The sequence below is a fragment of the Pseudochaenichthys georgianus genome, chromosome 11 (assembly GCF_902827115.2).
Source record: "Pseudochaenichthys georgianus chromosome 11, fPseGeo1.2, whole genome shotgun sequence".
In the NCBI taxonomy this organism is placed as follows: domain Eukaryota; kingdom Metazoa; phylum Chordata; class Actinopteri; order Perciformes; family Channichthyidae; genus Pseudochaenichthys; species Pseudochaenichthys georgianus.
In genome coordinates, this window is record NC_047513.1 from 30,826,405 (window position 1) to 30,853,427 (window position 27,023).

The 27,023-nt window shown below is 43.2% G+C and overlaps 2 protein-coding genes across 3 annotated transcripts in view; one reads left to right on the forward strand and one right to left on the reverse strand.

The window, feature by feature from the left end:
• Positions 1–447: 447 nt before the first annotated feature.
• On the forward strand, positions 448–10,155 carry LOC117455637 (uncharacterized). Its single transcript, XM_034095208.1, has 6 exons — positions 448–558; positions 1,573–1,769; positions 3,227–3,286; positions 5,630–5,821; positions 8,348–8,494; positions 8,897–10,155. The coding sequence occupies exons 1-6, from the start codon at positions 546–548 to the stop codon at positions 9,512–9,514; spliced, it is 1,227 nt and encodes a 408-aa protein (XP_033951099.1). The 5' UTR covers positions 448–545; the 3' UTR covers positions 9,515–10,155.
• Positions 10,156–12,480: 2,325 nt separating this feature from the next.
• The window catches only part of LOC117455535 (hippocalcin-like protein 1), a 56,632-nt gene continuing 42,089 nt past the window's right edge, over positions 12,481–27,023 (reverse strand). For both annotated transcript variants that reach the window (XM_034095068.2, XM_034095069.2), the window contains exons 3-5: positions 23,687–23,968; positions 18,810–18,915; positions 12,481–15,820 (exon numbers count right to left, since the gene is read on the reverse strand). In XM_034095068.2, the coding sequence (XP_033950959.1) occupies positions 15,723–15,820; positions 18,810–18,915; positions 23,687–23,968 (486 nt within the window). In that variant the 3' untranslated portion in view covers positions 12,481–15,722. The remainder of the gene's footprint in view (positions 15,821–18,809; positions 18,916–23,686; positions 23,969–27,023) is intronic.

Consider the following 27,023-nt stretch of genomic DNA (forward strand, 5'->3'; position numbering starts at 1 on the left):
TCGGTTAATATATAAAGCATGTCAATAGTTGTTCTACTCAAACACAGGTGCGAACATGTGTCGACATTTAATCGAGTGATAAGGGGTAATCAGCTTTGTTTTCAAAATAAAAGCACGCACATGTTGTTTTTTTAAGAAGGACTTTTCGAGAATATGCAAGTGGTATTTGGTTGATGAGAACGTGTTTTAAATATTTACTGAAGATGTCGATGAATAGTCAAGTCTTGAATTCAATTATTTTTAAAACAATTATTGCCATTTTCCAAACTACTGTAATATCTTGAGGACATTTAGCTACCGGGCCTATTACATACACCGGTTCGAAATGCCTCTCAGATTGATTGACAAGTACAGTATGCATAATGGGTTTATCAAGATTACACGTTTAGTGACACATTTAGATAACTCTTATCTTATTTTGAAAAGCCTCAGAAGTGTCACTGTCTGTCAGGTTCAGAGAGGAGCTGATGTTTGGAGAGGACACGCTGATAATATCCACGCTCGATCCTCCACCGACACTTTAACTGAATGGTGACCCAACAGAGATGGCTGGTACAGGTGAATATTAAGAAACACACTATGGGTTTGAAGCCGATTTACATGTATGTCAATTACAGTCATGTGATTGTTTGTTTGGGTGTGGTGGAGTGGTTCCAATCTGGAGAGGATGAGTATCTCGTGACGAAAGCTTAAAAAGGCATTATTAATCCTATATGTGTGTATATTTGGACTCGTGAAAAGCTGACATTTCTAGCAGTGTGCAAACATAACGTAAAAAGGCCTGTATCAAAGTCCTGGTACCATATGTTACGTTATTTTAAATCAAATGTTATTTTGGACACTTGTAAATGCTGAGTAGGTTAGTAGTGCTTTTCTTTTTTGAACACATGCTCCGGTCCACATGGTGACCGTATCTGAGAAGTGTAAATGTGCTAACTGTCTCCTCTCCTCTGCATGGGGTTGTCGCAGTAAAAGTGTGAATGTCACTGTGTGAGTAATGATTGATCAAATATTTAGTTGTGAAACTGTCTTGTCAAATGTGAAGGTGGGAGCAGGTTAAAATTGAGATATCTCTCAAATAAACAAGTCAACTAACCTTATTTATGTTAAGTCAAGACACACCTTTGTCTTTAGATTGTTACCTGTTGGATGCCAGTTGCTATGCTGGGTGTCTGTGTATTATGAAATGTAGGTTTTAAGATTAATTTGAATTGTTAATTTGCGGGAAACCCGAGTTGCTTTTCCCGTTAAATGCCGCATAACTTTACATCTCTTGATCTGTTTGATTCATAGATAGCATGCAGCAGACGTTGCGTTATATCCATCATCTTCCCTCCAGCGTTTGACTTTATTACATTAATATATTTAGTTTCAGTTCATTTTGTTCTTGACTGTCTTCTTTGGGACAGTGTGAACTGTATACTCAGCAGCTAATCATTAATACAAGTGGCATCTCTGCTGTGGTTTTGACCTGGCTCCTGTCTCTCGGATCAATACAATGGATGGCGTAACATCACGTGAAAGGAACTCTCTGGATTTCTAAATATTGCCGCATGAACTCCTCTTCCTCAGGAATGTGTTGTGCCAGCCTGGAGGAGCCTCAGCCCATGATGAAGATGGGTCTGAGCATGGTCCTCATCGGTCACATGAACTTCCTGTTGGGAGCGCTGGTGCACGGCGTGGTTCTCCGACACATCAACTTCCACAAGCAGGCACGCGCCATGGAGTACGCCATCTCCAACGTGGTGGCCCTCACCTCCGGACTCGTGGTGAGTGCAGGAGATTCATACTCATCCTTCAAATCGTTTCAAGGCTTTTATTGTCATGTGTGTACATAGCTACAGTGTCAATGAACATCTTAGGTCACAGGCTCCTCCAACAGTGCAACACAATAAAACGGATACTAGTGCAAGTAAATCAAATAAAATGGAATAGAAATAGTTCACAATATATTCTACAATTAATTGGAATATTGCAAACAGATGAATGTTATGTATGTTCTTTCAAAGTGCAGGTGTTTAGTAGTCTTATGGCCTGTGAGGTGAAACTGAAATAGCAAGAAGGGCGGTTATCTTCTGCAATATTATGAAGGATCAACCCAGTGTCGGCATTTCGTGTTATAGTCACAAAATGAATCTTAATTCGTGTTCACCAACACGATTTCCCCCTTTTTTTCGTGTCACACAGAACGATTTTGAAAGCAATGTATTTCTATTGGTAGTGTGTTTCGTGCCAGATCATAACAAATTAGAAGGAAAAAAATATTACAAAAATACAGATTTCAGTATTCTGAGGCTCTGAGCCATTTCTTTTCCTCACGGACGGAAAGAAAAGTCCGACATTATCAATTTAAAATAAAAACAATAATCGTGGCTTGATATTGAGTAAGAACATGTTTTTATGAACCCCACAGCTTCCGGTCTACTACCAATAGAAATACATTGCTTTTAAAATCGTTCTGTGTGACACGAAAAAAAGGGGAAAATTAATCAATAGATTAAATTAATTTCGTGACTATAACACGAAATGCCGTGAGACTGCGAGAAGGATAACTAAAATACAAAACGTATTCTACATTCTACTTTCGTTTAGGACATCAAAGGAAAGCATTTTCATATCGGTGCTGTTTTATCAGATGTGTAATGTCAAGTTTTAGTATTTTGAGCAGGGATATGTTTGAACCTCGCAGACCACAAGCTACACATGCATCTAAAATGTTCATAGAATTGATCACTAAGTACTGTAGAAATGTTCTTAATACTAAAATCAATATAGCGGGCTTTTACTCCACTGGCTGCTTGTAAAACCAGATTCCTATACAATACGTTTTTAAAATAGCAAATATTTCCTTATGAATCCCTTCAGTATGACTTTAACGTTGGACCATGCTTAAGAAATAGTGGTCTCAATCCAATTCCTCCAGAACAAAAAACATATATTTAATGGTATGTCACTTTTAATAAAGGAAGAAAAGGAGATATGTTAGAGTCGGAGAGTAATCAGCCAATATGGAAGACATGAGTTAAAGGGTGTTTTTCTTTCTTCAAGCTTTCAAAAACATATTTCAAAGGACCTCAAAGACTTTTCTGAAATACTTGTAGTGACGACACAGCTCAGATACTTCATCTTTTAACTTGTGTGCCTCAGACTGGATGAGAATACAATCATATGTGTTGCAAGCAGTGATATGATTATTCTTTAAAACGTATCCGTCTTGTCTCTGCAGGGAATCGTCGTTGGCATTCTGGCTATTCTCCTGGCTAAAAACAAGAAGAACAAAGGCCTGGTTAGTATTGCGTTTTCCTATCAACCGTGTTATCGTTGGTCTCCCTGCACACTTGCTTTCTCTTTGATATGTTCACGCTTTAGTCCCAGCTCTTGCATGCAGCCAGCAGGTGTGTGAGGAGCAGGAATAGTCCTTGTTTTCCTCTCGTGTCTCTTTCCCATGGTGCAGCGTGGTTTCCGCTTTCCTCTGTTTACTCAGTCAGCTGTCAGACGGGACTGACGAGCAGCGAATGAGTACGCCCGGCCAAACCTGCCTCTGCTAACCGCTCCCTGCTCCCATTGTCGGCAGATCAAATGTAAACTGGGCAAACCTAGCAACCTGTTATCTTACCCATCAAGGCATTACATATGCATTAATAACAAGTCATCTCAACACTCCCTTTCTTGATGTCCACACCTGTATCACATGACCTGGCTTCTGCACGTTGTAATCTGTCTCCTGTATTATTTCTAATCCAGTTTCGACGACTCACAAAGTGATTTTTAAATGTCTGTAGCTATGTCTCACCCTCTGTAAACCTATTAAGGGAAAGGCTGCTTTTCTTCCCACCTTTCTAATTGCTCATAGCTGATAGCTTTAATTTCAAATGCTGCGACAACTTACTTGGATAATATTAGTTCAAGGTTCTTTATTTGTCAGACGAACATAGCTACAGTGTAGTTTTGTCGATACAAATATTGTGTCACAGGCTTAACCAAGAAACCGCTCAAAGGTGTCCCGCTTCTTCGCCTTTCACGTACACAAAGGTTGTAGGGCTCGCAAATCGGAGCACAAGTGTTACATAGTGATGTCACTTTAGGATTTAAGACTTTGCAGACCATTTCCATGCACAGAAACATTCATAATATAACACACTACAGGAAAGAGAAAACTAAACAAATAGGGCCTCTTTAAAGGATGACGCTGTTGATATTTAAATATTTGTTCATGGTCGAAGATTCCCATGGTAAGCTCACAGTATGCTGACATGAACACGCAAGCATGAGCCCATCACCCCACCCCTGGCTTCCCTCCACCGGCTTCCTGTCGTCCATTTTAGAGTTCATTTAAGATGTTATTGTATGTTTTTAAATTGCTTAATGGGCTGGCCCCTCAACAGGGCCGCCACTGGCCCCACGCAGAGTTATATGACGAGGCCCTCTGTTTCGCGAGCGTCGACCGGGGGGGTGCTAGTGGAGCCTCGTGCTCGAGACCGTGCCGCATAGGTACGCCGTATTTTCGGCTCAGTTGAGGCCCCCTCCGCGAGATGAGGCCCCCTCCGTAAGATGAGGCCCCCTCCGCGAGGTGAGGCCCCCTCCGCGAGATGAGGCCCCCTCCGCAAGGTGAGGCCCCCTCCGCGAGGTGAGGCCCCCTCCGCGAGATGAGGCCCCCTCCGCAAGGCGAGGCCCCCTCTGCAAGATGAGGCCCCCTCCGCAAGGCGAGGCCCCCTCCGCAAGGCGAGGCCCCCTCCGCAAGATGAGGCCCCCTCCGCAAGGCGAGGCCCCCTCCGCAAGGCGAGGCCCCCTCCGCAAGATGAGGCCCCCTCCGCAAGGTGAGGCCCCCTCCGCGAGATGAGGCCCCCTCCGCGAGATGAGGCCCCCTCCGCAAGGCGAGGCGAGGCCCCCTCCGCAAGGTGAGGCCCCCTCCGCAAGAAGAGGCCCCCTCCGCAAGATGAGGCTCCCTCCGCAAGAAGAGGCTCCACGCAGTGAATCGGCCTGTAGGGAGGGACGGCCCTGCCCCTCAGTACATCTCCGACCTCCTAAAGGTGTACACCCCCTCCAGGGCTTTGAGGTCGGCTGATCAGCTGCTGCTAGTGGTCCGTAAAACCAAGAAAGAGACCGGGGGAGACCGAGCCTTCTCGGGAACGACCTGCCCTCCCCATGTCAAATTGTCGCCCACCAAACTTTTAAGTCCCGGCTGAAGACCCACCGCTTTCCCCTCACTTTCGAGTCAGTCTGAGCTGTTTTATCGATTGTTATGCTTTTATTGTCTGTCCATAGCCTTTGTGTACCTTGTATTCATTCTTATGTGTGCCTTTTATCTATTATTGTAATATTATAATGTTATGTTTGCTGTGAAGCACTTTGGTAAACCCTCTGTTTTTGATATGTGCTATAGAAATAAAGTGGATTGGACATGACATTGTTTAAATGGTCACAAAGCGTACTTTTTTTCTTCTTTTCATTCATCCTTGCATTTAGCTTCAAAGCCATATGTCATGTTGTTAATGCTGCTTTAGATTAAATGTGTTCTGTCTGTATTACTATTGTTTTAATCTTTGCTGTCCTTTTATCGTCGTTACATCTTAATCTTCTCAGCCCTCAGGGTTTGATCGCTGATTGTCTTTCTTCCCTCCTCTCACAGACGTGGTCACTTCTCACTGTCGGAGTAGTTGCTTCTCTAACGGCGGCGGCCTCGGCCATTGGTCTGTTGGTCTCCATGGTGAGGACCATCCTTCACGATGGGCGGAGCCTCCTGACGCACTGCCGCTTCCCCGACGCTATTGGCTACTCCAGCATCACCAACGAGTGTCCTTTTGACCCCACGCGTATCTACGTGAGTGTGTGACAGATGCTGGGGTCTAGATTTAAAAGGCTTTATTGTTATATGCAAAATAACTAGAGTGTAGTTTTGGTAAGGACAATTTCATGCTCCTCCAACAATGCATATATACGTCATTTTCTGCTATTATGACGTTTTGGTAACTTTATTTATTACTCTTTATGTGAAAAAGCCTGTTTGTGTCCGTAATAATCCCACGGTTATATTTGTTTTATTTCGTTTTATTTGCTCGCTACTGGTAAGCTTGCAACTCTCAGTCAGCTTATCTAAAGTAAGCTTCTGTTTCCATTTCATATATAATATACTTAGGACATAACATTAATAAAAACAGTGCAAAAAATAGAAAAAAAAAATAAAACATATACAAAATATATTTAAGAAAAGAAATAAGGATATAATACAAATTTTAAATATGGAAAATATATACATTAAAAGGCACAAACTGTGAGTTTTTCTGCAGCAGCTCTTTAAACAGGTGTGTGTGTGTGTGTGTGTGTGTGTGTGTGTGTGTGTGTGTGTGTGTGTGTGTGTGTGTGTGTGTGTGTGTGTGTGTGTGTGTGTGTGTGTGTGTGTGTGTGTGTGTGTGTGTGTGTGTGTGTGTGTGTGTGTGTGTGTGTGTGTGTGTGTGTGTGTGTGTGTGTGTGTGTGTGTGTGTTCAGTCTGTCACATTGGGGCAGAAAGCTGTCCTGCCCCTGTCTCTCCGGTGCCACAGACGGACTGTCAGGCCCGTTCAGACTCAGCAGCTGCACACACACATCTGCAACACTGGGGCATTTCATCACGGCCAAGTAGTCTGCAGTTTGTGAGGTGACCTTTGTCTTAAACTGGTCAATGCAAGGAGGTCAATGCTAGTTCTGCCCCAGTAGCTTTTAAATTACAGTTCAGCGTCTGCCATTAGTCGCACAACACAGCATTAGACGGATGCATAACACAGACAGTATTTGTTTTCCAATCGGAGACAGCTGCCGTGCAATCTGCGCGTTTGCAGCATCACAAGACATTCGTATTAACCACAGATAAATAGAAGTGTATTCAAGCAGGACATAGGGTGGTACGATTTCATATTGTGGATTTAACCTCGCAATCTTTTAATTAACCAAATAGTCCTGAAGCTAATGTAGCAAAGCAAATATGGTTATGATGTAAGACTCTTCGTGCTGACGGTAGCTTGTGTGCAGCTGTCAAAATACGGAGGTCACTTACATTCAAATAAAATAGGTTGGATAAGATATAAGAGATAGGTGCGGTGGTAGAGAGAACCAGCACATTAGCGTAGATTTATTTTATCCACCTTTAAAGAAAGGCCAACCTTAAATAATTAGTTGGAAGTGAAAGCTCTTTTAACAATATTATATAAGCTATACCTTTCTTGACATATCGACCTGACGTGGAACTGAAACGGTCATCCACGCTCTGTTCAAAGACTCTTCTTGGGTTTAAAAGGTTCGTTTGCCAAATCCCAATCCTCACTGCAAAAAGAGAGGGAGTGAGACAATCAGACGTGCTTTAAAACAAACCTCAGCCGAACTAATTTGGTAGAGGAACTACAGTAGCGTCCAAATAGTCTTTTCAGTATTCCTGTAATTACCGTACTTTTCGGACTATAAAGCGCACCTGAATATAAGCCGCAGCAGCTAAATTGTCCGTCTGTCTTGCTCTCGTTCTGTCTCTCGGTTCCGTCTCTCGGTTCCACTTTTACTTTGGCGCGCTACCTGTCTCTCTCTTTTCCGGCCTCCAGCTTTTCCTGCTGGAGGCCGCCGCTTAGAGGTGGCGGGCGCGGACCGGTCCTAGAGCCCGTAGAGTTAAAGGTGGTTAATTTGACCTGTAAAATCCATAGATTTAGGAGGTCCCCTAGTGGCCGTTAGCTGCACACAAAAAATGGGGGGGAAAAGTCGCGGTTTATAGTCCGAAAAGTACGGAAGATGTTTTTGTTATCATTTTGGGAGTGCTCTCTTTCGTTGGACCTCACATGTAATGGTTAAAAATGATGACCTAATATAATAATAAACCAGTTATCCTTTACCCAGAAACTTGCTATCAGTACAGAAGTTGCTTCCTTTGTTGTTGTGTTCCCTCCCAGTTTCCCATTAGCAGGGGACCCTCCAACATGGCTCCCAGCGGCCCGGTTACATCGCCTGAAAGCATGTTTGGGCTTCTGGTTCTGATACTCACGGCTGCTCAGAGGCACTAACGATGCTTCTGCAAGGTCGTTTTTCTTTAGTGCTTCCTGCATATTTTATTCTGGATACCAAAGAAAACTTTCAAACTATAATCATTAATTCTCTTTTGTGGTCTGCAAACCAACCCACCTCACAAACATCCGCTGGCAATTCCCTCTGAACACTTTGAAACCTTCTGCAGACTCTCCTCGGCAAAGTCCCAGACACACTGCTCTGCTTTTGCTCCACAGCCGCCTGAGGGAAAATAGGGTTCTTCATCGCATCATTACCCTCACTGTATCCTGCTGCTTATGGTCCAGCTGGTGTCTGCAGCTCACCCCACGCCTCTGTCTCTCTGCAGAGCACCACTCTGATCCTCTGGGTGCCTCTCATCGTGACCTGTGTGATCCAGATGGTGTTTTCGGCCCGCTGCTCTGCTGCCTGCGTCTCGTTCCTGGGTTTACCTGGCTGCCCGAACAGGAAGAGGAAGAGGGACTTTGGCAGATCGGTGAGAGTTCTGCTCAAACACACACTGTGCTGCCGAGCCTCGTGTTAAGACAAGTTGCTTCGATGTAAGTTGAGGACAAACATGTCTGCTTGGAATTAGAATGATTTATTACCCTCGTTGTGGTACATCTTAAAACATTAGTAGGACTGATCACATTTTAAGTGTTGACTCAACATAGTATAATACAATTCATGATGCTATAATGGTCATCGGGTGAACGTGATTTTGTTTTTGGTTTGTTCAACTCTACCAAAAACTCCCAATGAATAATGTAGTATATTTCAAGACAGCCAACATTAACTTTACAAAGTCAAGAAACTTCCCTGGTGCGAGGTGCCAGGGTTAAGAATGGTTTTCAATAGAGCAATTTGGTTTAAGAAAAAAGGCTTTCTGTGTTTGTAGATACATTTGGTGAGGCCGATTGAGGAAGCTGCTCCCCCTCGGTATGCTGAAGCTACAAGAAGCTACGCTGAGCCTCCGAGAAGCTACGCTGAACCTCCAAGAAGCTACACAGAAGCTACAAGAAGCTACGCCGAACCTCCAAGAAGCTACGCCGAAGCTACAAGGAACTACGCTGAACCTCCAAGAAGCTACACAGAAGCTACAAGAAGCTACGCTGAAGCTCCAAGGAACTACGCTGAACCTCCAAGAAGCTACACAGAAGCTACAAGAAGTTCCGCCGAACCTCCAAGGAACTACGCTGAACCTCCGAGAAGCTACGCTGAACCTCCGAGAAGCTACGCCGAACCTCCAAGGAACCACGCCGAGTCCCCGAGAAGTTCCGCTGAATCCTCAAGGAGCTGCCCTGAACCTCAGAGACAGCAGCTCAGACCTCCTCATCATCTTCCCAAACATCCTCAGAGTCTTCCTCCCTCAGAGAGACGTCCTCTTCGCTCGCAGCACAAGAAAAGGTCCTACAGAGAGAGGCAGGAAACCAGAGCAGGCAGCGAGCAAAACCCACCGGAGCAGCACCAACTTCTGGAGAGAGGAACCATGGAGAGGTCCGGCTTCTGGATTTAGACCATTCGAACATACTTGCAGACCAAATGCATCGAGCTCAGAACTTCAAAACGATGAACTCAAAGCTGGAGATGTTTTATTCAGCATATCTGAAGCTCAGGGTCCCGGTTTTGTAAATATAACTGTTCTTGTATTTCACGAGTGTCAATCTGTTCATATCGAGGAGGAGAATCCTTCGAAGTGAGGACACGGTGCCTGTAGAAGGATTCGCTCGCAGTTTGACATTTTGGAGAATCTATTTTCTTGCCGAGAGGTAAACGAGAGGATTGATAGTCCTCTCGTTTCGATGGGACAGCGACACACACCCCGAGAGCTCAGAAATCACCACCACGTTTTCCATTTGATTAATTTGTTTTTGCACAGACGATTGGTATCGATGTTCTTGTCTAACCCTCTGGAAGTAATCGTTAAAGTACATTTGCACATATAATGGAGGCAGGTACAGCACAATAGGAAACTGAAGTGTACAAAGTGCCTTCATTATTTTTATCTGATTTAATTAAGGATGGAAATGCCTGTTTGAGTAAATGAGAATGTAAGTGTGTTTGTATTTTTCTGATGTTAGGTCAAGAGATGCCACGAATGCACGTTTTTATATTTATTCTAGTCGACAAGTAAATAACGTTTTATTCATAAGGCTGTATCTGTCGTGGAGACCTTTCACTTTAATATGCTGTAATGGCGGCAGCAGTGGCCTGACACACACACACACACACACACACACACACACACACACACACACACACACACACACACACACACACACACACACACACACACACACACACACACACACACACACACACACACAGAGAGAGATGTAGACACCCTGACAGGCGGGTGCTAACACATCCACCCACTTCCTGTCAGGGGTTTCTTAATAAGGACCCTCGCTGTACCTTCACAGGGAGATGCATGACGACAGTAATGTTCAGCTGTCAGACCACACATTACTCTGAACTGGAGACGCAGACTCGAGAGATGCTGTGAAACGAGTGATACCGTTTATTTAGCTGATGCTGTTATCCAACGCCATTTATAGCATACTAAATACTGTAGTCTTCCTACTGTGGAAATAAGGGGTTCAGTATAATGTGGATGTCAATGGGAATCAAATCACTGAACCTGGGAATGATATATTCCTTTTTTTTTTTTTTTAAGGTGCCCTATTACGGGGTTTTCCACTTCCTGTAGTGTGGTATATAGTTTTTAGTGCATGTAAATGGTCTTCAAAGGCTAACTTCCCTGTGTTCCTTCCAGAGGGAGTTTCTCTCCCACACACTATATTGGCAAACGCTCCAACACATTGAACTTGATAGGCTAAGGGGCGGGACATCTTTACGCGGTTGACCAATCACAACAGAGCCGGCCAGTTAACCAATCAGAGCAGACTGGGCTTTGGTTTCAGACAGAGGGTGAAAAGAGGAGCTGCAGCACAGACAGTATGAGAAAAATAAAGAGCTTTTTGAATATTAAAGCATGGAGACATGAAGAGACACTACATACTGATATACACCTGAACATCAGCAGGAGAGGACTCTTTAAAGTAGAGACACTACATACTGATATACACCTGAACATCAGGAGGAGAGGACTCTTTAAAGTAGAGACACTACATACTGATATACACCTGAACATCAGCAGGAGAGGACTCTTTAAAGTAGAGACACTACATACTGATATACACCTGAACATCAGCAGGAGAGGACTCTTTAAAGTAGAGACGCTACATACTGATATACACCTGAACATCAGCAGGAGAGGACTCTTTAAAGTAGAGACACTACATACTGATATACACCTGAACATCATCAGGAGAGGACTCTTTAAAGTAGAGACGCTACATACTGATATACACCTGAACATCAGCAGGAGAGGACTCTTTAAAGTAGAGACACTACATACTGATATACACCTGAACATCAGCAGGAGAGGACTCTTTAAAGTAGAGACACTACATACTGATATACACCTGAACATCATCAGGAGAGGACTCTTTAAAGTAGAGACACTACATACTGATATACACCTGAACATCAGCAGTAGAGGACTCTTTAAAGTAGAGACACTACATACTGATATACACCTGAGCATCAGCAGGAGAGGACTCTTTAAAGTAGAGACACTACATACTGATATACACCTGAACATCAGCAGGAGAGGACTCTTTAAAGTAGAGACACTACATACTGATATACACCTGAACATCAGCAGGAGAGGACTCTTTAAAGTAGAGACACTAAATACTGATATACACCTGAACATCAGCAGGAGAGGACTCTTTAAAGTAGAGACACTACATACTGATATACACCTGAACATCAGCAGGAGAGGACTCTTTAAAGTAGAGACACTACATACTGATATGCACCTGCACATCAGCAGGAGAGGACTCTTTAAAGTAGAGACACTACATACTGATATACACCTGAACATCAGCAGGAGAGGACTCTTTAAAGTAGAGACACTACATACTGATATGCACCTGCACATCAGCAGGAGAGGACTCTTTAAAGTAGAGACACTACATACTGATATACACCTGAACATCAGCAGGAGAGGACTCTTTAAAGTAGAGACACTACATACTGATATACACCTGAACATCAGCAGGAGAGAGTCTCTTTAATTGAGTTATACTTATATATTTTCATCACCTTAATATGACGTCAGTATCATTATGCTCTTCTCAAAAGAACAGGACTCAAACAGTAATTGTACCTCCAAGAAGATGGAAGCTACAATTCTAAACATATTGACCTTGTTGTTTGGCTTTTTAGGGTGGCTCAAATACAGTTTTTCACAGCAGTACTTTGCTTAGCTTCCTTGCTAGTACTCCTGTCTGTTTCTTCAACCTGACTTTGGATACCTCATACATGTACAACCCCACTTTATCAAAACAGAAATCTTCCTTTAAGCCATCCCTTACAATACCCAGAAATAAGGAAACAGTCCACACGAGCAGCTTTGAAACACATCGGTATATTTCAGGTCCAACTGAACAAACATGACATCCTCACGTGAGGTTTTCATGCAACAGAAAAATTGGAAGGAAATGAAGGGAGGTTAGGAAGGAAGAAAGAAAGAAAGGGGGTGCATGTATCCAACATAAGGTACCAGTTCATCAGAGGCAGTGAGAATAGAAAAGGGTTTCGCTGTAGTTTAGATCAGGGGGTAGCAACTGTTGTTCCTTATCCTACCAGCAGAAGGCAGTGACACTATAGGATCCCCAAAAGCAGGTGCATGCGGCTCTCATCTGCACGCAGGAATTCAATTTGTGAGGTAGTGAAATGTTGGGCAACACACATTCAGAAACGGACTCTTGCCAGTTCAGTCTGGTTTGAATCGTCTTTTTATCTCACATGGCAGACAGAGAAATCATTATGCTGGGTTTTATATTTTTTAAAGTCAGTGAAGCCTGTCCGAAGCACTTAGATAGAAATACTCAACCACCTGAAATAACTGCATTAGTCTGGTTTCAGTGAAGCCTTTCAGTGATTTCAAAAGGACTTTCTAACAAAATAATCAAATGATGAGAAAAGTACTGAAGCACCTACAGTTGGAGCTACATTTGACTTGTGTTGTCGTGTCATACATAGCACTTAGTCATAGATTAAGATGTCATGTTACGGTTGTCGTGGCCAAAATAATTCAGATTTTATCCCGATTATAATTAATATATGCTCTTAAAATGGCACTACAACTTTAAAACTGAATGTTGTAAAGACAGAAATTATTTAATTGCATCACAGATAGGAAACAACTGCAAACACAATCGCATTTAAACAAAGGAATAATAATTCTTAAGGTCCATCTGCAAAACAATACTAAAAACATCGTGAGTCTTTCTTATTTATTTCATGTCAGGCTCTTGTTTTACTTCCCTACAATAATAACGATAAATTAACAATAACTGATAAAGTCTTACTTAAATCTAAAATGAAATCAATCTGAAAAATTAACTCCAGTTGTAAATGTGTGTATATCAATGTGGGTTAATATTTCGCTCTAAAATGTAGTGGAATAGAATATTAAAGTAGTCAAATGTGAAAATACTCCAGTAAAGTATGTTAGTATTGCACTTAAATCCGGTAAACGAGTATATGTACTACATTTAATCACTTCTTAATCCACAAAAACACTTATATATTGTATACATTTATCTATATCAGCCTATTAAAGTAAAGACCCTGAAGGTCCCTTTAACAGAATGATGCAGTGTTCTCTGTCTGCCCAACATTTAGCTTCTTCACAAACAGAATATGTTAAACTTCTAAAACAATGGAGGCCTTAAATCGCTTCACTCAATACACAGTGGTGCTGGTACCGCAACCAGTGGATGTGTTTACAAAATGCACGGTACATTTGAATCGTATTTTAAAACTGTAATATCACAGATTGAAGTCGTTTAATTTGAATTGGAGAGACCAAATTGACAGGCTGTTCTCATACGCACTACTTCATATCCTATGCAACGAGTTTGTACCGTATACAAGTTGGTCTAAAAACATCGGACTTACACCCATAGCGGACCACTCTTCCCGTAGATAATTTAACCAAACCCACGCTCGTTTCCTAAACCTCATCAAGTCATCGTGCTTCCTAAACCAACTTGTTTCCAGCGAGACGGAAGCTTATGCAGGTCAGAAATTATAACGTTGTGGTTGATATTCATATGCGAACACACCCCTTTTCCACCAAAGCGGTTCCAGCGCCGGTTCGGAGCTCATGCCCGATTGTAGGGATAATTGTTGTTGTTGTTGTTGTTGTTGTCAGCGGCATTGCTGAGAAAATCAGTGACGTAGATGGTGACGTCATTACGTGGAACCAAACTAGACAGATTTCAGTGGAAAAGGGGTGATAGGAACCGTTGTATGAGGACACGTTGCAGGTGCATTTTGATGTGATGTCTCGACAAGTTCCAGTTTCTTGGTGCTCCAAATAAAGCTTGTATATCAGTGCTAACGTAAACACAGCCACTGATTTCTGTCTGCTAACCACAAAGAAGTACCTGGTGAAACATGTCCCTTCATCTAATTGCTCCGCAAGCAGACTAATCCGGGAGGTTATAAAAGCATTCAGCTGGAGAGTGATGAACGAGCCCTTGGTGAGTTCTCTGTCTGTCAGAGGGAGAGGCGAAGGGGGGAGGAGGAAGGCAGGGTGTGTCCCAAAAGCAAGACAAATACTCAATCATCTCTGCCTGGTGCAGTGCTGAGCAGGCTGCAGCAGCGCTACAAAAAGATACTGCTGTGCGTTCACTTTTTTTGTGGTTTTTATCAGTTCATAGGATCATGCAGTATAGTGTGACAGGTTAACGACTATCTTAAGTTTACTGCTCGTGTTAAAGAATACTTATTAGAAACAACACAACGTGATAATACTGTAAAGCCTCATTGCATGTCCACGTGCACACATTCAGACACAGCCTTACTTCATAACCACATGGAGGCTGAGACGATATGTGCTACTGGTGATTGATCAAATGCATTATGGAGTGTTTTATATTCTTCACAGTTAACACACCCACAAAGAGATCCGTCTGAGCTCTCTCTCTGTCACTGTAAACTGGAACATATCAAAGTACAATAATAATAATAAGAAGAATACAAATGAATAAATAAAACGGCATGACGGAGGGGAAACAATATGTACAAACTATTTAAAAATCAACAAAATGCCAGTAGATATCGATAATAATAAAAAGCTAATGGGATCTTAGGCCTTCTTTTTCTCAGCGAAAGATCATATAGCAGTAAAATCCCAATAAACCCCCACCCCGACCCCCCCATTCAGATCACACCAGGAATTTACGCTACATAATACTGCTTCAATGCCAGTGTGCACCATACACTTCATTTGGTGATAGACGTACAGTATATACATGATGTACATGTTGGAGGGGCGATCCCCCACTCTGCGAAAAAATCCACACAAAGCTCTCCTGGAAATCCGACAGATATTCGGGAACATTTCTGCACGCTCATTAAACATATCCATGTCCATTCAGCTTTCCCAAATATACAAAAACGATGATGTCAAATGATAGTGATGGCTTTTTCTTATCCTCCTCAAAATCCCTCCTCCATTCTTGCACACAACGGAAAAAAATGATATGAGAGACGAGAACCATCATGCATTGATTTGAGTGTTTCAATAGCAACGGAGGGTGAGGAGGACAAAGGGTCTCAGCGGGGCGGCGGGGGGGTGTTCAGAACTGGGAGGCAGAGCTGGGGTCGCACTGGAGTAGCCGCACGATGGAGGGGTCGCTTTTGGCACCTTTGATAAACTCCTCCAGGGACAGTTTGCCTGCAGGGGGGACGGGGAAAGGGAAACGAGGGGGGACAAAGTCAATATTTTGGAGGAACCACAACAGCCCCTGTTAGACCACCACACAAACAAGACTGTTACAACCGGGTGTACGATCCATGTGCATTACACACTCTTTGTATTCTACTTTTGCTTCTTGTTCACGCAGTAGTGCAGTAATCTCATTAAACGCCTCCATTGGACTCCTTTGTTCACTTCCGTAACTCAGGTTTCTATTGGCTAGCACATTGTACGTGATAGGCAGAGGGGGGAAGTAGTGCAGTACAAATACTTCGTTGCTGTACATTTTTCTGGTATCAGGACTTTACTCCACTACTTGTTTTTCTGACGACTTTTTGCTTTGACTTCTTACATTTTGAACACAAATACCTGTACTTTCTACTTCTTACATGTTGAACTCAAATACCTGTACTTTCTACTTCTTACATGTTGAACTCAAATACCTGTACTTTCTACTTCTTACATGTTGAACTCAAATACCTGTACTTTCTACTTCTTACATGTTGAACTCAAATACCTGTACTTTCTACTTCTTACATGTTGAACTCAAATACCTGTACTTTCTACTTCTTACATGTTGAACTCAAATACCTGTACTTTCTACTTCTTACATTTTGAACCCAAATACCTGTACTTTCTACTGCTTACATGTTGAACTCAAATACCTGTACTTTCTACTTCTTACATGTTGAACACAAATACCTGTACTTTCTACTTTTTACATGTTGAACCCAAATACCTGTACTTTCTACTTCTTACATGTTGAACTCAAATACCTGTACTTTCTACTTCTTACATGTTGAACTCAAATACCTGTACTTTCTACTTCTTACATTTTGAACCCAAATACCTGTACTTTCTACTGCTTACATGTTGAACTCAAATACCTGTACTTTCTACTTCTTACATGTTGAACACAAATACCTGTACTTTCTACTTCTTACATGTTGAACACAAATACCTGTACTTTCTTCTTCTTACATGTTGAACTCAAATACCTGTACTTTCTACTTCTCACCTGTTGAACTCAAATACCTGTACTTTCTACTTCTTACATGTTGAACTCAAATACCTGTACTTTCTATTTCTTACATGTTGAACACAAATACCTGTACTTTCTACTTCTTACATGTTGAACACAAATACCTGTACTTTCTTCTTCTTACATGTTGAACTCAAATACCTGTACTTTCTACTTCTCACATGTTGAACTCAAATACCTGTACTTTCTACTTCTTACATGTTGAACACAAATACCTGTACTTTTTACTTCTTACATGTTGAACACAAACACCTGTACTTTCTACTTCTTACATGTTGAACTCAAATACCTGTACTTTCTACTTCTTACATGTTGAACCCAAATACCTGTACTTTCTACTTCTTACATGTTGAACACAACTACCTGTACTTTCTACTTCGTACATGTTGAACTCAAATACCTGTACTTCCTACTTCTCTCATTCTCCAAACAGCTGGTTCCTTTAGTCTGAATGTGTGTTGGGTGCGTGATCATTATTCTTTAGAGTCATTGCGTGCCTATTGATTTGAACACGATCCGTGTATCCATCACTTCCTGGTCTTCTCTAAAGAAGAGGGACCAATGGAAACGTTGTCATGTTGCCGTTGTTCAGCATGGAAACATTCATTAGCTAACAATGACATTATTGTTCTAATAATATAAAGGGAGGTCAGGTACTCTTTAAAGCAGCTGCTAGCTATGGGTACTTTCTACTGAAGTACATTTCAAAGCCCAAACTTCTTTACTTTTACTTGAGTAAAGAAGTTTAGTCAGTACTTCTACATTTACCAGAGTACATTTAAACACGAGTATCTGTACTTCTACTTGAGTAAAGCATGTGTGTACGTTTACCATCTCTGGTGATAGGCTAAGGGGCGGGACATCGCTAAGCGGTTGACCAATCACAACAGAGTCGGCTAGCTAACCAATCAGAGCAGCCTGGGCTCTGGTTTCAGACAGAGGGTGAAAAGAGGTCGTGCAGCACAGGCAGTATGAGAAAAATAAAGAGCTTTTTGAACATTAAAGCATGAAGACATGCACCTGAACATTTCCATAATATGGCCCCTTTTATCAGATGGTAGAGCTTTGGGAGGAATAATTGGTAAAGATTTAGTAAAGCAGGCTACTTGTTAGACCATAAGATTTTGTCTTTTATTTCCATGTATTAAATGCTCAATATTGTGTGGGTGTGATGGCTGTGAAGGCACCTTTTTTAAAGAGTCCAGCTAACTCAATGTAACAACAAATAAATCTTCTACTGGGATGTGTGGTTGAAGGATAAAGTGATTTACTGTTTGCATAGATGAAAGCTGCTCACAAGGGAAGCCTATTTATTAAATCAGACACCTTCTTGGAAAAGCTTGGGAGATGAAAAACTTGAATCGTCCCTCAAATTATACGTAACGTTTCTATTTGAGAGTATATAAAATAATAAATCATGTAGTAAACTGGGAACTTGGTATTAGAGCAGTGCTTCTCAAAGTGTGGTCCGCGGACCACTAGTGGTCCCTGGGCACCCCCTAGTGGTCCGTAAGTATATTGGTAACATTTCACATTTGAAATAAATAAATAAATTTAAGTTTTCCGCACTCTCGCGGGAATATCTCCGCAATGGAGCGAGCTTAAGTTTAACTTTCGATTGCATGATATAGCCCAGCGCAACACCTTCATCACACATGTTGCCACTTGTTTGTACCATTTTCAGGCGATTTGTAATCTGTTCTAAAAAAAAAGTGTTTTTTTATTGGTTAAGTGGTCCTTGGTATGAAAAAGTTTGAGAAACACTGTATTAGAGGATGCCTGTTTTATTGTATTATATAGAACACTAATATATGCAGGGCTAGATTCTCTCAAAAACGTCCGGTTTAATGAGCACATTTCAAAGCTTATGTTCAATAGACTGTCACATTCCTCTCTCCCCCCTCCATGTTTCCATTTCCTCCTCACCATCATTATTGAGGTCCATTTGTCTGAAGATCTTATCCGTCCTCTTCTCCGGCGTTGACTCGTCCTCTGGCATCTTCATCACAGACGACACCATCTTGTAGATGGCCTGATCGATGGAGCGAGAGAAAGAAAAAGAGAGATGGGGTGGGAGTGGGAGAAAAGAGAGGATAAGTGAATTCAAACCAGAAGGAATCCATTAAGGAGACTCCGCTTGAGAGATGTAGAAAACTGAATACAGCCACGTAGGCTTTTCTAGATAAACACGCTTTCTGAAGTGATTCACTGACATGAGTTCCTCCTGCTGCTAAGAGCTGATCCCTGGTCAGCTCATCTGCAAAAAACCCACGCACTGTTTGTTAGGATATATAAATCTTACGGCATACCGCAGATCACACATGTCAGCTTCCTGTATGGATCTGATGCACCTTTATCTGTTGATCAATACAGAGTATCAGCCGGTCTCAGACGCAGATCTACCAGCAGCTTACATGCCCATTAAATTCACTCCGTTGGGGAAATATTGCGTAAAAATGACTGGAGATCAGTTTCAAAGCTTACAAGAAAAAGCACTCTATTGCATTATAGTACAAGCTGTAAAACTTGTAAAACTTGCGCCGCTATAAAATGATTTGATGTCTTCATCTGAGAAAAGACGGGCATTTATACAAAGCATTCTATAAATTGATATCTAATACAACTATAAAAAGAGATTCAATCATTACAAAATAATCATATTAACCTCCTCGGCTAAATGTAACCGTGTTATGCCTTTGGTTTTGGGGGGGTAAATATTTATTTTCCATTTTGTCAAGTTTGTACATATACAGTAGTTGAACCCTGACCCATGTTCTAGACCAGTGCTTCTCAAAGTGTGGTCCGCGGACCACTTGTGGTCCGTGAGCGCCCCCTAGTGGTCCGTGAGTATATTGGTAACATTTCATATTTGAAATAAATTCATTTAAGTTTTCCGCACTCTCGCGGGAATATCTCCGCAATGGAGCGAGCTTAAGTTTCACTTGAATTCGATTGCATGATATAGCCCAGCGCAACACATCACACATGTTGGCACTTGTTTGTACCATTTTTAGGCGATTTGTAATCTGTTGTGTGTAGGGGTGTAACGGTATCCGTATTCGTCCCGTACCGTCACGGTTCGGACGTCACGGTTCGGACGTCACGGTTCGGCACATGCAGTCACACGGCGAATACGCCTTTTTTTTTTTACGAGTGGGAAAAAAGTCTGTCATTCAGGGCAGTATCCACTACACTATTTATACTCCAGGGGGCGGTATTGCGCCTAAAAGCTGTTTGCCAGCCGCCCTTAAACAACAATTGAAGAACAAGAACAAAACACAACAAAACGAACAAAATACAAGAAGAAGAAAAGTTAGTATGGCGATTTCAGATAACACACAGGAGCTAGAACCCACCGGCTTCTTTTAAATCAGCTGTGTGGGAACATTTCGGGTTCCCTGTGGACTACAACAACGATGAAGTGTGCGAGTGGTGGATCGGACGAGGATGGTGTGTCGGCGTTGTTCGATAGCGGTGCGGTATGCTAATGGCAACACACGCCAAACATGCTAAATCATATCAGAAGGCATCACCCAGATTTGCCAATCACTGGAGCCCGGCAAAAGACAACAGCAGTTCAACAGCTGATCCCCGCTGCTTTTAAGAAGCCAAGAGACATGAGAGCCGAGAGACCAAATTAAATAACGGAAGCTTTTGGCTTATTATTTATGATGTAATATTTTCAAGACATTCTTTTTAGTTGTACAGCTTGATGAAACCTTTTTGTTTGACATCAGCCATTATAGATAATATGTCCATCTGAGTGTGTGTGGTACTGTTTGTGGTTTGTTTTTAACTGTTTAATACAGTTAATTATTCAAAATGTGAGAGTTCCTTATTTTTAAAACTGAAACTTGCACTACTGTTCAAAAATAAATTAGAACAAACCTGGAATTATGCATTTGGGACTTTTTTTTGCTTTTTCTTGTTGTACCGAACCGTACCGAACCGTGACCTCCAAACCCCTAGTTGTGTGTGATTTTGTTAGGTGGTCCGCGAGTGTTTTTTATTGGTTAAGTGGTCCTTGGTATGAAAACGTTTGAGAAACACTGCACGAGACAGACAAAACGACAAAGTGCCATTTTGGCTTATTTTACAATTATGGATTGGAGCATTCTGAGGTTTCAAGTCTGAACTTGAAATCAGGTCTGCCGGAGCTTAATTTACAAACACAGATTTTGGCCTGTAAATCCGTAATCAATAGTTGTTTTTATGGGTTTTTTCGGAATGCGATCTATAGCGACACCTGGTGGACTTTTTAAAGCACGTTTTAAAAATGTTTGTAGTGTCAAGGTCCTAAACCGTAGCCCAATTGATGGAATTTAGAAATCCCTCCTGCAAGTGACCCGCACTCCATCCACAGTGCTTGACAAACGACAAAAGTATGGGAGATGCATATTAACGACTAATTTGAGGTTACATTTAAGGCTTTTATTTCCCCAAACCCTAACCCTTATGATTTGGATGTGAATGGTGAGGATACTGTGGTGTGAAAACCAATCTCTTTCTCTCTCTATCACTCTATGAAATGACCCAATAGGCCCCTCCCCTCTCATCCGACGGTGTGTAACCTCAGTGATCTTGAGGATAATCCCAGTATCCTGCACACTCAGGGATAAACTCTGGTTAAAATTAACTTGCTAATCTATGAGAACCCAGCAGGACACGCACACACACACATGCGCACGCACACACATGCGCACGCACACACACACACACACACACACACACACACACACACACACACACACACACACACACACACACACACACACACACACACACACACACACACACACACACACACACACACACACACACACACACACACACACACACACACACACACACACACACACACACACACACACACACACACACACACACACACACACACACACAAGTCTCCACTTCTACTCTTCAGGATCAACAGGATTACAGACTAATGTAGTGCCGTATTTAACAGTCTTTGTACAACTGTAGCCTGGTGCAGTCGCCACATTAATTTGAGTAGGCTATGGCTTTTAGAGTCTTTGCATATCTGTGCTTGAGCCTCTTTACACATACTTAGAGGAATGTTTTAACCTACATAATTAAACTGAGCACTTAGCATTAAGCTCTCTCTCCGTCTATAGGATTGTTTTGCTGGCTAAAAGCTAAGCTACGTTTGGTCAATAGGAGATTTAAGACACTATTACAGAATGTATCATGTTAAAAATGTCCTTTTGTGGGATCTTTGCCTGTATTGATCTTAAAGGAAATGCAATCCTTTACAAAGAAACTCCATTCAAAGACAAAAAGTACCCCAGAGTCCTGCTGAGTGTCGGGTGCCGAGACTAACCAGCGGAAAAGTTGTCAAACGACAACGACTTCTGTTATATAATAAGTGACATTACTGTGTGAAGTGTTTCTCGATTTACTGGCTCTCACGTTCTCAAGCTTGAGAAACGTCCTTTTGTTGTTCGTCACAATCTGTGTGAACCAACAGTGTGACCTTCATCTTCTGCTGAACCCAACACACTCTGTTATCACTTATCAAAATGCCAGAACACCCCTCTGATGTGTGAGTTGTGTGACCTCGTACCAATCATGTATAATATCCTGCATTATATTTTGTTACTGGAAATTTGTATTTCCACATGTATATTTTTTTACTTTTTAATGCTATTTCATTTCAATTTCAGAAATATTTTGGATTGTTTATTTCTAGTGTCTTAATTTCTCTTACGTACATTGCCTTGTCTTTAATGCTGCTGCAATGCAAACATTTCCCGATCTATCTATCTATATATCCATCTATCTAGCTAGCTAGCGAGCGAGCGAGCGAGCGAGCGAGCGAGCGAGCGACCGACCGACCGACCGACCGACCGACCGACCGACCGACCGACCGACCGACCGACCGACCGACCGACCGACCGACCGACCGACCGACCGACCGACCGACCGACCGACCGACCGACCGACCGACCGACCGACCGACCGACCGAGGGAGGGAGCGCGCGAGCCAGCGAGCGAGCGAGCGAGCGAGCCAGCGAGAGGAGCGAGCGAGCGACCGAGCGAGCCAGCGAGCGAGCCAGCGACCCAGCGAGCGACCCAGCGAGCCAGCGAGCCAGCGACCCAGCGAGCCAGCGAGCGAGCCAGCGAGCCAGCGAGCCAGCCAGCGAGCCAGCGAGCGAGCCAGCGAGAGGAGCGAGCGAGCGAGCGAGCCAGCGAGCCAGCGAGCCAGCGAGCCAGCGAGCGAGCGAGCGAGCGAGCGAGCCAGCCAGCCAGCGAGCCAGGGAGAGGAGCGAGCGAGCGACCCAGCGAGCCAGCGAGCCAGCGAGCCAGCGAGCGAGCCAGCGAGAGGAGCGAGCGAGCGACCCAGCGAGCCAGCGAGCCAGCGAGCGAGCGAGCGAGCGAGCGAGCGAGCGAGCGAGCGAGCGAGCGAGCGAGCGAGCGAGCGAGCGAGCGAGCGAGCGAGCGAGCGAGCGAGCGAGCCAGCCAGCGAGCGAGCCAGCGAGAGGAGCGAGCGAGCGACCCAGCGAGCCAGCGAGCCAGCGAGCCAGCGAGCGAGCGAGCGAGCGAGCGAGCGACCCAGCGAGCCAGCGAGCCAGCGATCCATCGAGCCAGCCAGCGAGCCAGCGAGCTAGCCAGCTGAGAGATGCTAGCGATCTACCCATCTAGCCAGCGATCCAGTCGAGCCATCTATCTATCTATCTATCTATCTATCTATCTATCTATCTATCTATCTATCTATCTATCTATCTATCTATCTATCTATCTACCTATCTATCTATCTATCTATCTATCCCTCCCTTCCTCACCTGTACAATCTCCAGCATCTCGTGGCGGCTGATGTATCCGTTTCCGTCCAGGTCGTACATGCTGAAGGCCCATTTCAGCTTCTGCTCCAGTTTTCCCCGCGACGTCACGCTCAGAGCGATGATGAACTCCCGGAAGTCTATCGTCCCGTCTGCGTTGGTGTCGAATGTTCGGAAGACGTGCTCAGCGAACTTTGAGGCGTCTCCGTAAGGGAAGAAGTTGGCGTAGATTTTCTTGAACTCTTCCACATTCAGGGTCCCACTGGGGCAGTCCTTCAAGAAACCCTGAGGTAAAAGGCAACATGAGGTGAGACAAGGGTGACAATAATGATTGAACACAATATTAAACATTGTTATAGTACACGATGAGAGCAGGAACACTCATCTTATCTTTGAGATAACGTCAGAAAGGTGACAAAGTCATCGTCACAATGTTATTGCTGGAATTGCTTTCAACATGTTTCTGTTTCTAATAAAACTTTTTATTGCCAGTGTCCTTGACATTTTTCTGAAAGGGCGTCTTGAAAGCCTTTTTTGGATCGGTAGCCAATGAGTTCTCCAACGAAGACGAGCTAGATAACTTCTCAGAGACCTCAGGCGACCAGACATCCAGGGGAGTTTACTGCGCAGTTGATGTGACATCTCCATCATCCTGGAGCTGTTAATCTGCTGAGAGTGAGCACCATCAGGACACGGGCAGTGTGAAGAGACCCGGGGTCAGCGAGGATTAAGTCCCAGGTCCGCCAGTTTAACATGTGCAGCTCTTATTCAGGACAGCTGTTCTATAGGTTTAATCCGTGCAATAGTCGTATAGCCATTATACAAACACACTATCCATACACACATGATGAGATAACACCTTCGTCAGGACATGTTCGTCGTTCACCTTCGTCGTCATGCAGAGGCTTAACTTCTACATCAACATGTGTCCCCTCTTCTTCATGTCTCTTCTACATCAACATGTGTCCCCTCTTCTTCATGTCTCTTCTACATCAACATGTGTCCCCTCTTCTCCATGTCTCTTCTACATCAACATGTGTCCCCTCTTCTTCATGTCTTGTATACATCAACATGTGTCCCCTCTTCTTCATGTCTCTTCTACATCAACATGTGTCCCCTCTTCTCCATGTCTCTTCTACATCAACATGTGTCCCCTCTTCTTCATGTCTCTTCTACATCAACATGTGTCCCCTCTTCTCCATGTCTCTTCTACATCAACATGTGTCCCCTCTTCTTCATGTCTCTTCTACATCAACATGTGTCCCCTCTTCTTCATGTCTCTTCTACATCAACATGTGTCCCCTCTTCTTCATGTCTCTTCTACATCAACATGTGTCCCCTCTTCTTCATGTCTCTTCTACATCAACATGTGTCCTCTCTTCTTCATGTCTCTTCTACATCAACATGTGTCCCCTCTTCTTCATGTCTCTTCTACATCAACATGTGTCCCCTCTTCTTCATGTCTCTTCTACATCAACATGTGTCTCCTCTTCTTCACGTCTCTTCTACATCAACATGTGTCCCCTCTTCTTCATGTCTCTTCTACATCAACATGTGTCCCCTCTTCTTCATGTCTCTTCTACATCAACATGTGTCTCCTCTTCTTCACGTCTCTTCTACATCAACATGTGTCCCCTCTTCTTCATGTCTCTTCTACATCAACATGTGTCCCCTCTTCTTCATGTCTCTTCTTCATCAACATGTGTCCCCTCTTCTTCATGTCTCTTCTACATCAACATGTGTCCCCTCTTCTTCATGTCTCTTCTACATCAACATGTGTCCCCTCTGTGGAAAGAGACTCTGAAAGTTTCAGGAACAAAGATTTTCTCTCTTTTTGATCCATTTCTATAAAAACCTGTCTGAAAATGAGCTGATCAGATTTTGGCCACTTTATGATGTCATCACGATGTGTTGTCTTGTGTACCCATTAGCCAATCAGCAACCAAGGTAACCCCCCCCTCCCCTTATCACCTGAATCTCCTCCTAGAGCACCATTGTGTTCTTTGTAACCAAATGTCTCTCAGAGGGGCGTGGGGAGGGGCTCCTTATTTTCATCTGAAGTAGCAGACAGAGAATCAGCACTTTGGAAACAGTGCTGAAACAGAGGGGATTATGGGTAATGCTGCAATGATCTGTTTGGTGTCTCGAGCCAAACACTTCAGAGACATGTTTTGACCTTTAAGGCGTCTGTGAGTACTACGGATTAATTTATTTGCCCTGTGCTTTGAATGATCACGGCAACCCAAACCCAAATAAAGAATACCAGAAGGAGGGAAAGCTTAAACGTCTGCTTCGTCTTGTTTGGGATTGAGTTATTATGCCCCGAGCACAGGGGTTAACTATCTTGGGACTAAAGAGGGAGCCGAGCCAGAAGGCAAAGCTCTCCAATCTGTCCGTCATCTATGGTTTTGGGAAGTTAATCAAATAATGAGATTGCGGACACAAGCAACACAAATTAGTTTCTGTCAGAAATGGTGGAGACCAAAGCAGATGAATTCGGCCAGATCTACAACTGCGAGTTAATTGTAATGCTGCTCCATGTCAGCTAGATTTTGCAATAGACTACAGTTTAATACCAGGTTCACCACAACAACTTTGATGTGTGTCAATGATGTGCTAACATCTAGGTTGTCATAGCAGATTCGAGTGAAAGTCGAAACACTTCAATATTGAATATCATGTTAGTTAAAGGTGGGGTAGGTACGTTTCAGAAACCGGCTCGAGATCGCTAGAATTTGAAAATACACAACCGGAGAAAATCTGCCACTTCCTCACAGAGCCCCTCCTCCAACACACACGAACGCGCACATGACCAATGAGGGCACAAGATACATTTGTGCCCCGATGGAAGGCTGACAGGCAGGTAGGCCATCCAATCCGTTTTGCACTTTTTACAGTATTACGGCTTCTACAGATGAATGAATGCTCTTAACATCCCGATAGCAATGAATATCTGAAGTGCTTTGAGAAAAAATCCATAAAAAAATGTCATCTGTAGAAGCCGTAATACTGTAAAAAGTACAACCAATCGGATTAGATGGCCTACCTGCCTGTCAGCCTTCCATCGGGGCACAAACTATCTCGTGCCCTCATTGGTCATGTGCGCGTTCGTGTGTGTTGGAGGAGGGGCTCTGTGAGGAAGTGGAAGATTTTCTTCGGTTGTGTATTTTCAAATTCTAGCGATCTCGAGCCGGTTTCTCAAACTTACCTACCCCACCTTTGAAGGTAACAATCCTGCCAAATGTACTTATCTATCCAAAGTAAAAGGTACTTCTGCATTATGGGCCTCTCAGCGTTACATAATAACCAGCCTAGCCGCTGATAGTGTTCTCTGTGTGTG